Below are 14,710 nucleotides of genomic sequence, written 5' to 3'. Positions count from 1 at the left end.
ACTTGACAGACTTAGCTCCCAGTGCCAGCTTCTGCCAACTGATGCTAAGGCTATGCCCAACCAACCCTCACCCACTCTAATTTTTGCTTGCACCAGTAGGAACAGTCATTCCAGCCTGGCCCTTCCCTTATTTAGCTCACATGAGGCCCACAGGTGTTATAGCCTGCCTAGTCTAGTCTGCCCCCACCCTGACTCACGCTTTCCAATGGAAGTAGTTGTCCAGCAGGGGAGCCCACATTCTCCTGTTGGCTTTGCCTCCTCCCACCCTGGTTCTCATGTGTACTGTTTGGGCACTGCAGTCACATCCAGTACAGGTCACTTCACCTTGGCATTCTGTAATGTACCCTGGTTTTTTTGTCGCGACCAAACCTGGCTTGACCCACACTCTGTTCTGGTGCTCAGATTCACCAGTGGGTGATGTGAACGGGTTCAGCCTGGTCTGCCCCCATCCTATGCCAAATGTATGCCATTGGGATAATTTCCATACCTGTTTTGGGCTGTTTCCTATTGTGCTTCTTGCGCTTACCTGCAGGGACTGTGTCCTGCCAGAGGAGTTGCCCAGGCTCATCCATCAGAACCTCTCCCAGTGCCAGATTTCATGCATACCTGTGGGTCCATGAGCCAGCCCTACTCGCAGTTCATGTCCTGTCCTAGCAGGAACCGTGGCTTTTCCTGACTGGCCTTCAACCCAATCTGGTCCTTGCTGTTGGATGTTTCAGCCTAGCCGTGGCTCGTCCATACCCACATACAGCTGACATATGGCTCAGTAGGGGTTTGAGACCTTGCCTAGTCCATTGCACATCTACCCTGGTCCTCCAAAGCACCAGACGGTGTTGGAATCTAGCTTGGCTTGGTGTGTCCAGTCTTAGTCCACATTTATGCCAAGGGAGACTACAACAGTATCCTGATCAGAACACAGCCCCCATTCCAGCCCATGCTGTCCTTGGTGGGAACCTCAACCCAGCTAGGGTGTCCCCTTAGCTCTCCAACCAGGCCTGTTCCCGGCCATAGGTCCCATGCATGCCAGTGGTTGCTCTGACTCAGCTTGGCACAGCCCTCACCTGTCCCGGCTCCTGCCTTAGTTGCTGTGGCTTAGCGTCCCTGACTCACCAGACCAGTAGGTGCAAGAGCCTAGCTCGGCATGACCTGTGCTCCATCCTGATTTCTGATGTTTGTTGTGAGTTAAGTTTTGCTCGGCCCTGCCCATTCTGCCCCCTTCCAGTTGCAGCCCAGCCCACCCCACGCCGTGTTTTGGATGCACATTCAGGTGCTGCTGCCTTGTCCTGCCTAGATGGTTGTGAGTGATGTCAGGTGCCATGGTCACACCTAGCTTAGTTCATTGCAACCTCAGCTTGCGAGCTAACCATGGGGACTTGTATTACCACAGGATTCGGCCTACACATCCCCACAGAGTCTACCCCCAGAACAAGTTCTCTTGCGTGCTGGATAGTGTCTTAACCCTGCCAAATGTGACAACTCCACCACCCAGTCAAACAATGGCACATAACCCTGCCAAACAGACCCCCACCCATAGCTTTGGTGTGGATTGGTGTGTGACGGTCAGTGATGTTCTAGCTACCAGCCCATCTCTGGATTCATAGTTGGGCTGGTGAATCATCTAACCCAAATTCTTATGGATATTGCGCTCCAAACCATCTGGTCTCAGTCCCCAGGCATGCCTGAAACTTTCATGACCCTCACTGGCAATGATCCAGAATTCAGCTGTCACCTACACTAAAACTGGCCTTATTCATTGGTGTCCCCAGGCAGCAACTACAGATCTTAAAAACCCCAGAGTTTGCCACCGGGCGGCCAGCAGGCAAAAACTGGCACCACTTGGTGCACTGGCCATCCAAGGCTGAGGACTCATTCACTGCCTTCCAGTAGTGTCTTTGGCTTGAGTCTCCAGCATTGGGTCCAACCCAGCAGGGGCACGCCCCACAGCTGCCACACTGCAGGGAGCTGCAGTTGCCCTCAACCCCAAGGCCCAAACCCCTCCCAAACTCTTCCAGCGGCAAGGTTTTAGCGACAGGGCAGAGGTAGGATTTTAATCCAGTTCCCAGGTTCCCTCATGGCGTACTTACCCTGAGGGAAGAGCTCTCTTGGGTCCTGGGGGTAGCCGGGGACTAGAGGACTTGTTCACTGCCTTCCAGCAGTGTCTTTGGCTTGAGTCTCCAGCATTGGGTCTGACCCAGCAGGGGCACCCCCCACAGCTGCCACATTGCAGGAGCTGCAGTTGCCCCCAACCACAATATCTGCATCCCTCTCTTCTCAGATTCTTTAAATTGAGTGATTTCTATGGAACTCTGGAATGTTTGTCTAAATATTCAACATCTAGACCCATTAGCAATCAGTTTCTGTTGACTGTTTAAGACTCCTGTGCCCATGCTGCTATGGTCGCTGTTTTCTATGTTTGCATGTCTCATACTTTTGGTTGAAAACTGGACCTTGTTTTTAATATGTTGAGATAACTTGTGATTCTTTATATTCTCTCATTAAAGGTTTCTTTCTTACTGTAGCTGTAGCAGGGAGTTAATTTGTGTGGGTCTCTTTTCTCCCCATGGTGTATCTGTTCAGTCGTTTTAGCTCTAGCTGCTTTCTTCTGCAATTTCTTGGGGGTGTCTCTAACCCTTTCCCAACATGGTAGTCAACTGGGGACTTTTGCCAGTTCAGATTTGTGGGGCTTACTCCTTCAGTGGTACTCTCAGTCTAGGTATGTTCCCTGGGGTTTCCAGCTGCTTGTCCAGCTACAAAGTTGTTACAGTGGCTTTCTGCCATTGAAGCTAGAGGGATTCTTGTGACTTTTATTCATCCTAATTCCACTGGAATGAATTCTCTTCTGGTTTCTGTGACAGTTGATTAATTTCATTAAGTAATTATTTTGTTCAGGTTTTTGTTACCTGTGGGAGGATTTGCAAGATCAATTTGCATTATTATCAGTGTTTGGAAATATATTATTTAAGCTATTTTTTCTTTTGACTTTTTTGTGGGTTTTTTTTTTACTAAAATATGTGAAATTTTGAAAAGACAAGTATTTATGTACAGTGTTCTTAGCAAAAGAACACAGACTATGTGACACATTGGAATAGCATTTTTAGAGCAACTGAAATGAGTTATTTTAGCTACTTATTGTTTAAGGCTGTAGAAAATGCAAATTGTGATATGATCCAGCTGTACATGAGGTCAGGCTTGAAAAGTTGTATTATCTTGTATATATCAGATCAGAATAATTTGATTACGATTCATGTAATTGGAAGACAATTTTTCTAGTGGTTTTATAAGTTAAACTGTAGTAGGAAAAACTGTACCTTAGATAATAACCACAGTACTTTATAGTTTTTCAGGTGTGATGTAAAAAATCAGGGCAGGAGGATTAAGGATCTGTTCCACAGACTGAGTAGCATAACTAGGTACATACAAGGGAGGAAAGAGGAGGTAAAGTAATACATGTATTTTAACATAATGGCACAGTGTCTTGTAGGAGGAATATGTATATCTGTTAACAGTTCTATAAATGTAAGAGCAGTGGTCCATTTTATTCCCTTTATCATCAGTCTCCTGCGTTACTACTATTACAGTACTGCTGCTTCAAACTAGCATCTAACACAGTGGTGCATTCTGGAGCTGTACCAGTGCAGAAAATAGAAGCTGGTCCTCTGGGAAATTAGTCTGCTAATAATAGCAAACACTTGAAAGAGATTTTCAAAGTGGTAATCACTTTTACAAGATTTTGCTATATGGCCATTTTCATAAGCATTTCTTTAAGCTCTTACCTTGTGAAGTAGAAAGTAGCATATACTTTATACACAGATGATTAGGTCACATGCTCAGAGTTAACAGAGCTACTACTTGGCAGCTCTGGAATTCAGATATAGGTAGTATGTCTCTAACACATGTGCTTTGGACCACTCTTCTGCATTACCAAAACAAAACGCATTTCAGCAGTAGGACATCGTTTACAGTTTTCTGTAGGTTATCTTCTATTGTTGTAGTATTATCAGTATAGCATGTTTTCTCCTTTCACTTCTCTGCTTATATTTTTTGAGATTTATTAATTTGGAAGGCAGAGTTAGACACACAGAGAAGGATCTTTCATCCAGGACTTTACTCCCAAAATAGGTGCAAGGGCCAGGCCTGGGCCAATTTGAAGCCAGAAGCTTCATTCAGGTCTCCTACCTAGGCAGCAGGGACCAAGCATTTGGACCATCGTTTGCCTTCCCTTTCCCAGGTCATTCGTAGGAGCTAAAGGAAGTGGACCATCTTGAACTTGAACTGGCACATGTGGATACTAGTGTTGCGACTGGTTGCTTGATGTGTTATGCCACAGTGGTGGCCTCTCTGTGTTCATTATTTTTGAAAGAACTATTTTGTAAATTACAGTGCTAGACCTTGTGAGGCAGACAAGAAAGAAGCAAGAAAAAGGTATCTTGCTGAAAGATCTCACTGTTAAATATTGAAGATGGAAGATACTAAGAAATGTAAAGTGTAATTTGGGTATAATAAAAGTAAGCCATTGAGACTCGATAGTGGAAGAAAACATGAGTAACAGAAAAAAAATCTGAGTAAATACTTAACAAAAGTATTGACTAGAAGTATTGAGTTACAAGTGAGCTTTAAAAATGACCCTTAAGTATGTGTGTGTTGTATCTTCAAAGATTTTATGGAAAACTTGAAAAATTGTAATTTTGAACCACTTTATTTGCTTATTAAATAAACTCTTAATTCCATTTTCTATTAATTTTTTAAGTAATTTCATATAGAGGTCACAGTAGAGATGGTAAATAAAACCAGCCCCAGAATACTAGATATATTGTAGAAACAGGGAATAGGTCTTTTTGGCTGAAGGGGGAACTGTGAACATTGTGAGAAATGTTTGATTCCTCCAATTCTCAATTTATGTGTTGTAGAGACTTAAGAATGAAGTAATGCCTTTGGTTGATCTACAAAGTAGCCTGCATGAGGATACAGATGTTGGTATTGCAGACACAGGTTTGGTTTTTACAGGAATGAGAACTCAGGGAATACAGGGATGATTTCCAGTTGTAGATCTTGCTTCTTAAAAAGAGAGTGGAGTGAACTAAAATATAAGGAGCATGTAGTTAATGTGAAAGGTTACCTTTATGGGGAGATGTTTACCCTGTAGTGCTTTATTTATTGATTTTTTGTTGTTGCCTCTCTTAATCAAACTTAGTAATTGGGTTTGCTGGGCAAAGACCTTAGATTGGATACTAAACTGACTTCATGACCATCCAGGGCCACCCAGTGCTCCTGCCGAAGACCGATCAGGCACTCCTGACAGCATTGCATCCTCCTCTTCAGCAGCTCACCCACCAGGAGTTCAGCCACAGCAGCCACCCTACACAGGAACTCAGACACAAGCAGGTCAGAGTGAAGGTAAAATAGAGTTGCATATGCAAAAGTGTTTATTGCAGCTTTGGTGGTAGTGGCAAAGTTTACACATGCAATTGTACTGTGAAACCAGCTGAAAAAAGCTTGGATTTACTGACTTTGCAGGATTTTGTGTTGAAGATACTCTTTGTTTTCAGAGAGTTGAAGAGAAAATAAAACTATATAAAACTAAAATAAAACTGGAACATGGAATACAGAGTGTAAGTTAGGCAAGTATTCATGCCAGTCACTAGCAAGTAATAAACTTGGTGAAGAGTGAAATTCAGAAACATGACTTCACACTTTAGTTTGCATAATGCTTTGGTGTTACTGTATTTCCCTTTTCCTCCCCCTCAGCATCTGAGAATTATTCTTGTAATTTAAAAAGATGTTAAAGTGTAGCTATTTCAGTGTGCTTTTTTGGGAAAGCTTTTTAATGTTTTTATGCAGTTAGCGATATGAACTGTTCTAAACAGTGTATGCCACATGAGCAGCTCACTGTCTCTGTGTTTAATAATTTATCACAGTAAAGTAGGAATACTGGACTAAACTAATGGTTTCAAATGGATGTTTTGGTTCTGAATGAAAGGTAATTTCAAAGCTCAAACTTTGAAACAGATAAAGAGGGCATTGTTGCAGTTTAAAAGGATTGAGAGGCCAGGCCACAAGCTTAGAATGCTGTGCATCTGAGAGCTCTGAGGCACTGCACAATGTGGCAATGCCAGTACTTAATACTTGGCTTTAGTTGCCTTCCATATACTGGAACAGTATTTTGGTGAATTGCCCTTGGATCCTGAAAACTAGTTTCCACTTTTGATCAAACACCAGGTGGTGCTCTAACTATTTGTATCATGTATTTTCAGCACCAGAAGTAAGTGATTGAGGTTATCCCTAGAATGGAGGTTAGCCTAATACCGAGATTTACAAAACCTACAATGAATTGATCACTTTGGAAATGGACTTGTCTTATCCTCTGGTGATACTTTCAGAGTTGTTTGTTGAATGAATACTAGTCATTAGAGTCTAGCAAAAGGCATTTGTGTGTAAGTTAGTGATCTGGAAAAAAATTTCTGCTTATATTTTTTATTGAGAACTTTAATTTACTGTCTTGTTCTTTAACAAAATACAATTGCCAAAACTGGAACAAAATAGAACTGAAGTAGCTTTGGGCTTGAAAGAGGGCAACAAAAGCAGAATTTGAATGAAGAGTTTACTGGTTAATTCAAGTATATTAAAACCATCTGTTTAAAAAAAGATAGTTTTTAATTCAGTCTGATCTTTTGTAGAGTGGCATTTGGAAGGATAATTGTACCAAATAAGGTTGGCTGTTACAGATAGAGAAAAAGGATTTAGGGTTCCACTGGTAATACCTGAAATTATTCTGTGAGGGGCTGGTTTTAATTGAATATTTTCAAATAGGTAAAAAGTTTAAAATATGGAAGTATTACTAAATTGCAGTTGGCTCTGTGTGTTGGTGCAGATGTGACAGTGATTCAAAACAGTTCAAACATAATACAGGTTCCAGGTGCTTAGTAGCCGCAAGGTGTTGAATAGCTGATGCATTGAACAGCACAACTATAGGTTAGCAGTAGTAATTTGTAGATTTCCTTAAATGGATCGTAGGCTATCTTAGTGAATATTTTTGATGTATAATGACTAACTGATATCACTGTTTAGATTAATTGCTGAGTGTAATTTGAATAGAATTATCAATAGAAAAATTAGTAATTCATATAGCAGTAGCTTATAATATGTAATAATTCAAAATAAAGAATTTTGAGTTGTTCTTAAATTCTAAAAAGGGATCATGGAATTGTAAGGTTTTCTCCTCCAGGATTGTGGTCTTCATGTGCTGTGCTAATGCAAAGATCAATGTAACATGTGCTCTGCTTTCTTTGTAATAGAGAGATATTTAGAGAAATGTGTCATCAGAAAAATTCATTGTATTGGGTTCTTATACACACTTGGTTGATATACGATAAGTATAACCTTAGGAAACAATGTTGGTTAAAAAAAAAGGCAGGGTTCCCTTTATTCAGATACAGCCAGGGCCTTTCTTGCTGGATAACTTATGTGTAGTTGGGTGTTGGCCAAAATGAGAGGTAGTACTAAGAAGAGCACTGAATGTCATCAAGAGACCAGAAAGTATTGTTGACACTAAAAAAAGTGGAAGATCATATAATTACAATCTAATAGTTGTGAAATATGAATATGACAGCTGAGATTAAAATCCTTTCATTTATGCAATTTTAAAACCTACACTAATAATAATCAGCTCTTCCTGTCAACATCATGTTATCCATACTTACTGATATTTTGACATTTGATTTTTTCACCCATTCCCTGCTTTTTAAAAACTGCTCAAGTGTCTTAAGTCAGTTTGTGAACACTCAGCTCTCCTGTATGCATGACCAGACTGTTTTAATATAGCCATCATGCCATTATTACACATAACATTTAATTTTAATGTCAACATGTCCTCTTTTAAAATCAGCTTATTATAAAAGTTGATTTATTCAAATTAGGAACCTAACGAAATTCACTTTTTGATTTTAATGGCTTTTGTCTCCTCATCCCCATCATGCTTCTGTATGTCCACAATCAAAATTACATATAGTAGTTACCTCTTGTTGAATAAACTAGTATCCACAACTGTGGATGCTTAGGACAATAAGTGTTTACCTTCTCAGGCTATATAGACTTGAGACCCTGGGTCTTTCAGAATGCTGGAGTGTGCTTCAAGGCTGAATTAGGGCTGGAAACTTGTTCCTCATTTGTAAGGACCTATCGATAGGGCTGCTGTTTGACCAAATGGCAGCTTCCACAACAGTGAATAAATGATCAAGGGAGAGTTTAAGGTATGTTCTGTCCTAAGAAACATTAATGTCATCGCTCAGTATTTCTTGGTGTACAGGTTAACCCTATTCATTGTGGGAGGCGCTAGCAAGTGGATGCCCAAGTGTGTTGTTTGTTTTTGTGTAATGGAGTTAAACCTTTGTAATCTCTAAGAAACTTGCTTAGTTTTCCATTGCCATGGAGACATGCTATCATTACAGTACACTTTTTTAAAATAAAAGGTTTATTATTTTTTTAAAGATTTATTTTTACTGGAAAAGTAGATATACAGAGAGGAGGAGAGACAGAAAGGAAGATCTTCCATCCGATGATTCGCTCCCCAAATTACTGCAATGGCTGGTGCTGCACTGATCCGAAGCTAGGAGCCAGGAACCTCTTCCTGGTCTCCCACGCTGGTACAGGGTCCCAAGGCTTTGGACTGTCCTTGACTGCTTTCCCAGGCCACAAGTAGGAAGTTAGATGGGCAGTGAAGCTGCCAGGATTAGAACCGGCGCCCATATGGGATCTCGGCACATTCAAGGCGAGGACTTAAGCTGCTAGGCCACCGCGTCAGGCCCCTACTTATTTATTTGAAAGACAGGGCTATGGGGAGAGGGAAAGACAGATCTTCATCTGCTGGTTCACTCCTTACCTGCCTGCACCAGCTGTAGGTGGGCCAGTCTAAAGACAGGAACCAGGAATTTCTTTCACATCATGTGGGTGGCAAGGGCCCAAGGACATGGGCCATCCTCAGTTGATTTCCCAGGCACGTTGGCAAGGAGCTGGATTGGAAGTGGAGCAGCTGGAGTTTGAACTGAGGCTGGTACCACAGGTGTTGGTTTGTGCTGGCTCTTTTTTTTTAGGAGGGATTTATTTATTTGAAAGGAGAGTGAGCAAAACTAAGAGCCCTGAATTTCATCTCATTCTTTCATGTGGTGGCAGGGTTCCCAGTACTTGGGCCATCATTCACTGCTTTTCCAGGCCTGTTACTGGGGAGTGAAATCTGAGCAGCAGAGACTCAGCTGGCACTTCAGTCTATGGCTGTCCAAGTGACAGCTTAAGCCAGTGTTTCATAATTCTGGACCATATTTTTTTTTAACATCTTTGTTTGAAAGACTGAGTGACAGAGAGAGATTGTACTTCTGCTGGTTCACTCCCCAGTGGTTGCAGTGACTGGACTAGGTCACAGCAAAGCCAGGAGGTAAGAACTTCAACCTGGTCTTCCACATTGGTTTAATGTAGGTAGAAGGAATATTTTGCTGATAGAGCAATACATCTCTGCTTATAGCAGTATAAGAAAGCCTGCCACAAGCAAGCAAGCTGGTTAACTTAAAGAAGAATTAAGCTCTGTACAACTTAAAAAAGCTGACTGGCAGAGAAAGGAGTGTAGAGACACCATCTGCTGGTTCCTTCCCTGGATGCCTGCAGAGGTTAGGACTTGGCAGGGCCATAACTTGGAACGAAAAACATAATCCAGGTCTCCCATATAGTTGGCAGGAACCAATTACTTGGGCCATCATTGTTGTCTCCCAGGGTTTGCATTATCTGAAGCCTAGAATCATGAGGTAGTTATTGCATATTAATGAGTAACACAGTGCTAATCAGATTTTTAACTGCTAGGTGAGCACTACCCACCCACATATGTTTTCTTTGGGAACAGATATGTTTTAAGTAGGAGTTCCTTAGAGTCTTGATGAGAGTAGTCTACTTTATGGAGCTTAAAACCTCAGTTTTCTAAATGATCCTTAAGTGATGGTTTTTAGCTGTGATTCTGTTCTTAGTTAATTGACCTCAGGTAAGTTTCTTGATTTTTCTGAGTCTAAAATAGGAATTATTCATGAGGTTAAACTACACATATTTCCTCTCCTTGATTATATTCTGTACCTGCTTTTTATTTTAGATTCTGGTGACTTGTAATGTTTAGTTATGAAATAATCTACATTAAGCTGATATGTTTGTTTTATACTGTTTGCATAAATCATTAAGAAAATGTGGAGACTTGTATTTTGTGGCACTTGGGAAGAAGGTTAATTATAACTTAATAGTAGCTGAATAGATTTGGCTTTTACTATTTGTTTAGTGCAGCCCAGGCCAACACAAAGAGATACTTCTAGGGCTGAGCAGCCTGGGAGTGCTAGCTGCCATCTGCACATCGAGTGACTGATAATGAATTGACATTTTTTGTTTTCAGTATTTTCTGCTACAGGTATTTGATTTACCAGTAGCTTTTTAACAACACACATTTTCCATACTTCCAGAAGTAAAACCATGATTATTCTGAAGAATTTCCTGTTAAAATGAGAATTAGATTTAGGTACTACACCATTAAAACAACTGTAAAGCAGGAGTGATGATATAAACAAATTGATGAAGCATTTTTACTGTGGTCCACTGACCCGATAGGATTAGCACTTTATTTCTGGATGTCAGGTTAAACCTGCCTGTTTTGTCTGTTACAGGTCAGCTGTACCAACAGTACCAGCAACAGGCTGGTTATGGTGCACAGCAGCCGCAGGCTCCTCCTCAGCCACCTCAGCAGTATGGTGTTCAGTATTCAGGTGAGCAGGTGTCAAAGACAGTTGGCTCCTGGTTTGTGATCTGTTCCTGCATTCATTAAATTTTAAGCTCTTCTTCATTGAGTTGTAATACATTGTAATAGATGATGGTATTAAGTAACTATTTTAATAGGGTATATGGCATTTGATTTTTTAACTTTTACATTAATATTTCCTTGTAAATCAACATTTTAGTTTTCCAGTGGGCAGATCACCTGAAAATCCCAACAGATGATTCTGCAGTATATGGTAGTATTAAATGCTTTTTGATACAAAATTAACTTGCACAGTGTGATGAATGATACTCTTAAATGTATATAGGAGTACCAGACCATAAAGAAATTCGTGTAAAGTGTAACACTCTGGCTACTAACAATAAGTTTTGTTTTAGGTAGGATTCTTGGGTGGTTCTGTTTCATTTGTCCATTTATCCATTGATGATCTATAAAAAGATTTTTCATATTTAAATATAGTTTTTAAAGTCTTTTTGCATTTATATGCATTTGTGCCCAACTGAAAACAGCTTGACTCTTGCCTAAATTCTGTTTCATGGAGTTTTCTGTTCACCAGAGCAGAGGTCAACCAATAATGCCCATATGCCAAATCTGCCTTCTACATCTATTTTGTGAATGATGTTTATATATATAAAAAAACACTTGCTTACACCCATTCATTTCTGTATTGTCTCTTGCTTCTTTGGTTCTATAACAGAACTGAGTGGTTACAACAGAGACCTTGTGGCTTAGGGAGCCTAAAATGCTTATCATGGGACACTTTTAAGAAAAAAGTTTGCTGACTTTTGACTTAAACCATAACATTCTGCATTAATGGAGTTTGCTATATTTTAACACATTAGAATAACGAGATACTTGCTGCAGCGTGACTTAATCTGTAGATTCCAGTTTTTACTTGTGTAAATATATGGAATGAATTTAAGCTTTGATTATACTCCTTGGGGATGGTTGATTTAGCATTTTTTAAAATTAAATATGAAAGTGTTACAAATGGTGATTTGTAGAAATCTGTAGTATCAGAGTTGAAGAGATCTAGCCATTTAATTCAGGAGATTTTGGCTAACTGTACTTCAAAATCACCTGGGGAACTTTAAGGTACTTGGGTCCCACTCCCAGAAGTATCATTTCATTTAGTTTGGCATTAGGATGCAGCCTTTTGTAATTTGAAAGGATCACAGCTTGTTCTAAGCACAGCCAGGGTTGGGGATCACTGATCTTATCCCATAGAGTCATTTGGTCAATGAGGCAGCTAGGGTTCTAAGACATGAAGGATATGGAGCTGGACCAAAGACTCCTTCCCTAGATTACGCACTTCTTGAAAAAGCAAAAGCAAAATCCCATAAATTTCTATTTCAGTTTTTTATATTCATGAAAATTTTACTTTGCTATGGGACAGAGACTGTAGACTGATAGAAGCATTGTCACAGTGCAATCAAAAGGCCAGTAGGCTGGTAATGAAACGCCGTCTCAGTCCTCTCCTGAGCGAAAAGAAAGGATTTTCTAGATTTCAAATTGTTTAATCATACAGAGAGCAAGCAAGTTTGATTTTGGGTGGCCACAGAAAAGGCAGGAGTTGATTTTAGTTCAGTATTTAGACATTATCATAGCAGGAATGCCTCAGCTACTTGATTAGCAACTTAGCTTGCTTTGAATAACTTTAATATATTATAGGGTCTCTGAGTGGAATTTAGTTCTTTCCAGATTACTATCTTTGTATTTCTGATCCTATTAGTCAACTATATATCTGCTTGGAGGCTAAGTGGTGGTAGCATTGGACTGTCTTTGACACTGCCAGTTTCCCTCTGTCACCCTTTCCAGTTTTTTCATGGACTATGTCAGAAAGCTTTGTTTCATGAGTAAATTTTGAACCCAGGTTCAAGGTGAGTTCAGAATATACTCAAATTCATTCTTTTTTTTTAAATGCAGGGTTGTATATATTTTAATAATTCTCTTATGTATCTGGTATTTAATGCTGACAGGATTCCAGTCAATGGAGAGGTTTCATTGCAAGTAGCTGCAGGTGTGTTTCATGGTAGAGATCAAGTTTTCAGTGAAGCTGACTTGTTTTTAAAAATCTCATCCTGCTAAGTGATGAATATAGCTAATGAGCCTATGGGGCAATGATGGTAATGCTTTTATGTGTAATGTTGTACTGTTAAGTCCAAAATGCGAATTTGTAAAAGCATCAGAGTCGAAATCTGAAAGAAATATTTTTTACAATTCCTGAATGATCTAGATTTTGCTGAGTGAGTAAACTTTAGGCATCTCACATTAATGCAGTTGTAGTATTGTTTTCTTTCAAACTACTCATGCTCTATTAACGTTAACTTTAAACATTGTTTATCTTTTCATTTTTGGTCTCCACAGAAAGTATAATTCTTTCACTTATCGTTTAAGCATCCACTTTATATGCTAGCACAAGAATTTGCTTTCTGGGATTATAGTCTTTGAAGCAATCAGAATGACTTACTTTAAATTGGGTTATTGGGTTTATAGTATGTAGAGAATTCCTCTTAGTCTTCAAATAATGTATGATGGATTTGCAACTGTTTCTATACATTTTTATGAAGTTTGAATTTCATTTTTGGTCCATAGTAGTAGGCTAATTCTCTGGAAAACTGTCATTAAAACAAATGAGATATGTATGCATTATTTTGCCTTTTCAGCCAGTTACAGTCAGCAGACCGGACCCCAGCAACCTCAGCAGTTCCAGGGCTATGGCCAACAACCAACTTCACAGGCACCAGCTCCTGCCTTTTCTGGTCAGCCTCAACAACTGCCTGCCCAGCCGCCACAGCAGTACCAGGCGAGCAATTATCCTCCACAAACGTACACTACCCAAACGTCTCAGCCTGCTAATTACACTGTGGCCCCTGCCTGTCAACCTGGAATGGCTCCGAGCCAACCTGGGGCCTATCAGCCGAGACCAGGTTTTACTTCACCTCCTGGAAGTACTGTGGCCCCTCCTCCAAGTGGGCCTAACCCTTATGCACGTACCCGTCCTCCCTTTGGTCAGGGCTATACCCAGCCTGGACCTGGTTATCGATAAAGAGGGCCTGCTGCACTGATGCTATTTGCCTCTCAAAAGACTCCAATACTATTTTATTTTAATTTGTATTGAAGTTCAGAAATTTAAAAAAGCAGAGCATTTTTTATAATTGTTGCTGTTAATTGAAAGTATAAATGGCAGGAATATAAAACAAGACCTAAATGAAAGTTTTTCTTCCCCTGCTTAAAATATGTAGCAGCTTCCTAGTTATTTTGGAACACTACTCTTACATGTGTGTAAAGTGATTGACCTTCTAGCTTCTCTTGTCCGGAAGATATTAAAATGCTGGGTTCAGATGTAGCCATCTTATTTGGCTTTTTACTAATAACTTGATGTACTTAGAGCCCTTTGAAATGACAATTAGATATGTATAAATGTAACCTTGATAGGTTAATAAAGATGATTGAATCCATTAGTAGTCTTGTAATTTAGTCATTTATATGGTTAAAAAAATCTATTTTTGGAAATCATTATTGGTGTGAAGTTTTTAAATGAAGTATAAACCGTTATTTGATGTCCTGAAAACAGTAGCTGCATTCTTAAATTTTCAAGATCTACTCACCTACATATATAATTTTGCTGCTTTCCTTATTAGGAAGATGACTCATTCCGAAATTTAAAAAAACCACAACTCTTACTGAAAAGTTTGTACTATTTTGAAGAATACAAAGTGTATCACATTGAGAGGTGTAAGTGGTGCAGAGCCATGTCCTTTCAGATGAGGGCAGCAAGGCACCGTTGCCATCTTCCCTCTGCAGCTGAAGGGAATCGATACCTTGTTTAATGAACATGACTGATTTTTATTACAGCTTGAATTAAGCAGTTACAAGAACACTCCCTGATACATTCATTCATAGAGGACTTACAAA

At 39.9% G+C, this 14,710-nt stretch overlaps 1 protein-coding gene across 3 annotated transcripts in view; it reads left to right on the top strand.

The window, feature by feature from the left end:
- Positions 1-14,253, top strand: part of TFG (trafficking from ER to golgi regulator) — a 43,470-nt gene extending 29,217 nt beyond the window's left edge. For 2 of the 3 annotated variants that reach the window (XM_040980564.1, XM_040980563.1), the window contains exons 6-8: positions 5,254-5,394; positions 10,683-10,781; positions 13,459-14,253. In XM_040980564.1, the coding sequence (XP_040836498.1) occupies positions 5,254-5,394; positions 10,683-10,781; positions 13,459-13,841 (623 nt within the window). In that variant the 3' untranslated portion in view covers positions 13,842-14,253. The remainder of the gene's footprint in view (positions 1-5,253; positions 5,395-10,682; positions 10,782-13,458) is intronic. The other variant, XM_040980565.1, reaches the window with a different exon arrangement.
- The last annotated feature ends 457 nt before the right edge of the window (positions 14,254-14,710 follow it).

The sequence above is a fragment of the Ochotona curzoniae genome, unplaced genomic scaffold (genome assembly GCF_017591425.1).
Source record: "Ochotona curzoniae isolate NIBS_2020 unplaced genomic scaffold, NIBS_Ocur_1.0 contig_3498, whole genome shotgun sequence".
NCBI classification, from domain to species: domain Eukaryota; kingdom Metazoa; phylum Chordata; class Mammalia; order Lagomorpha; family Ochotonidae; genus Ochotona; species Ochotona curzoniae.
Note: the sequence above shows the minus strand (reverse complement) of the source record. Positions and strands in the feature narration are given on the sequence as shown.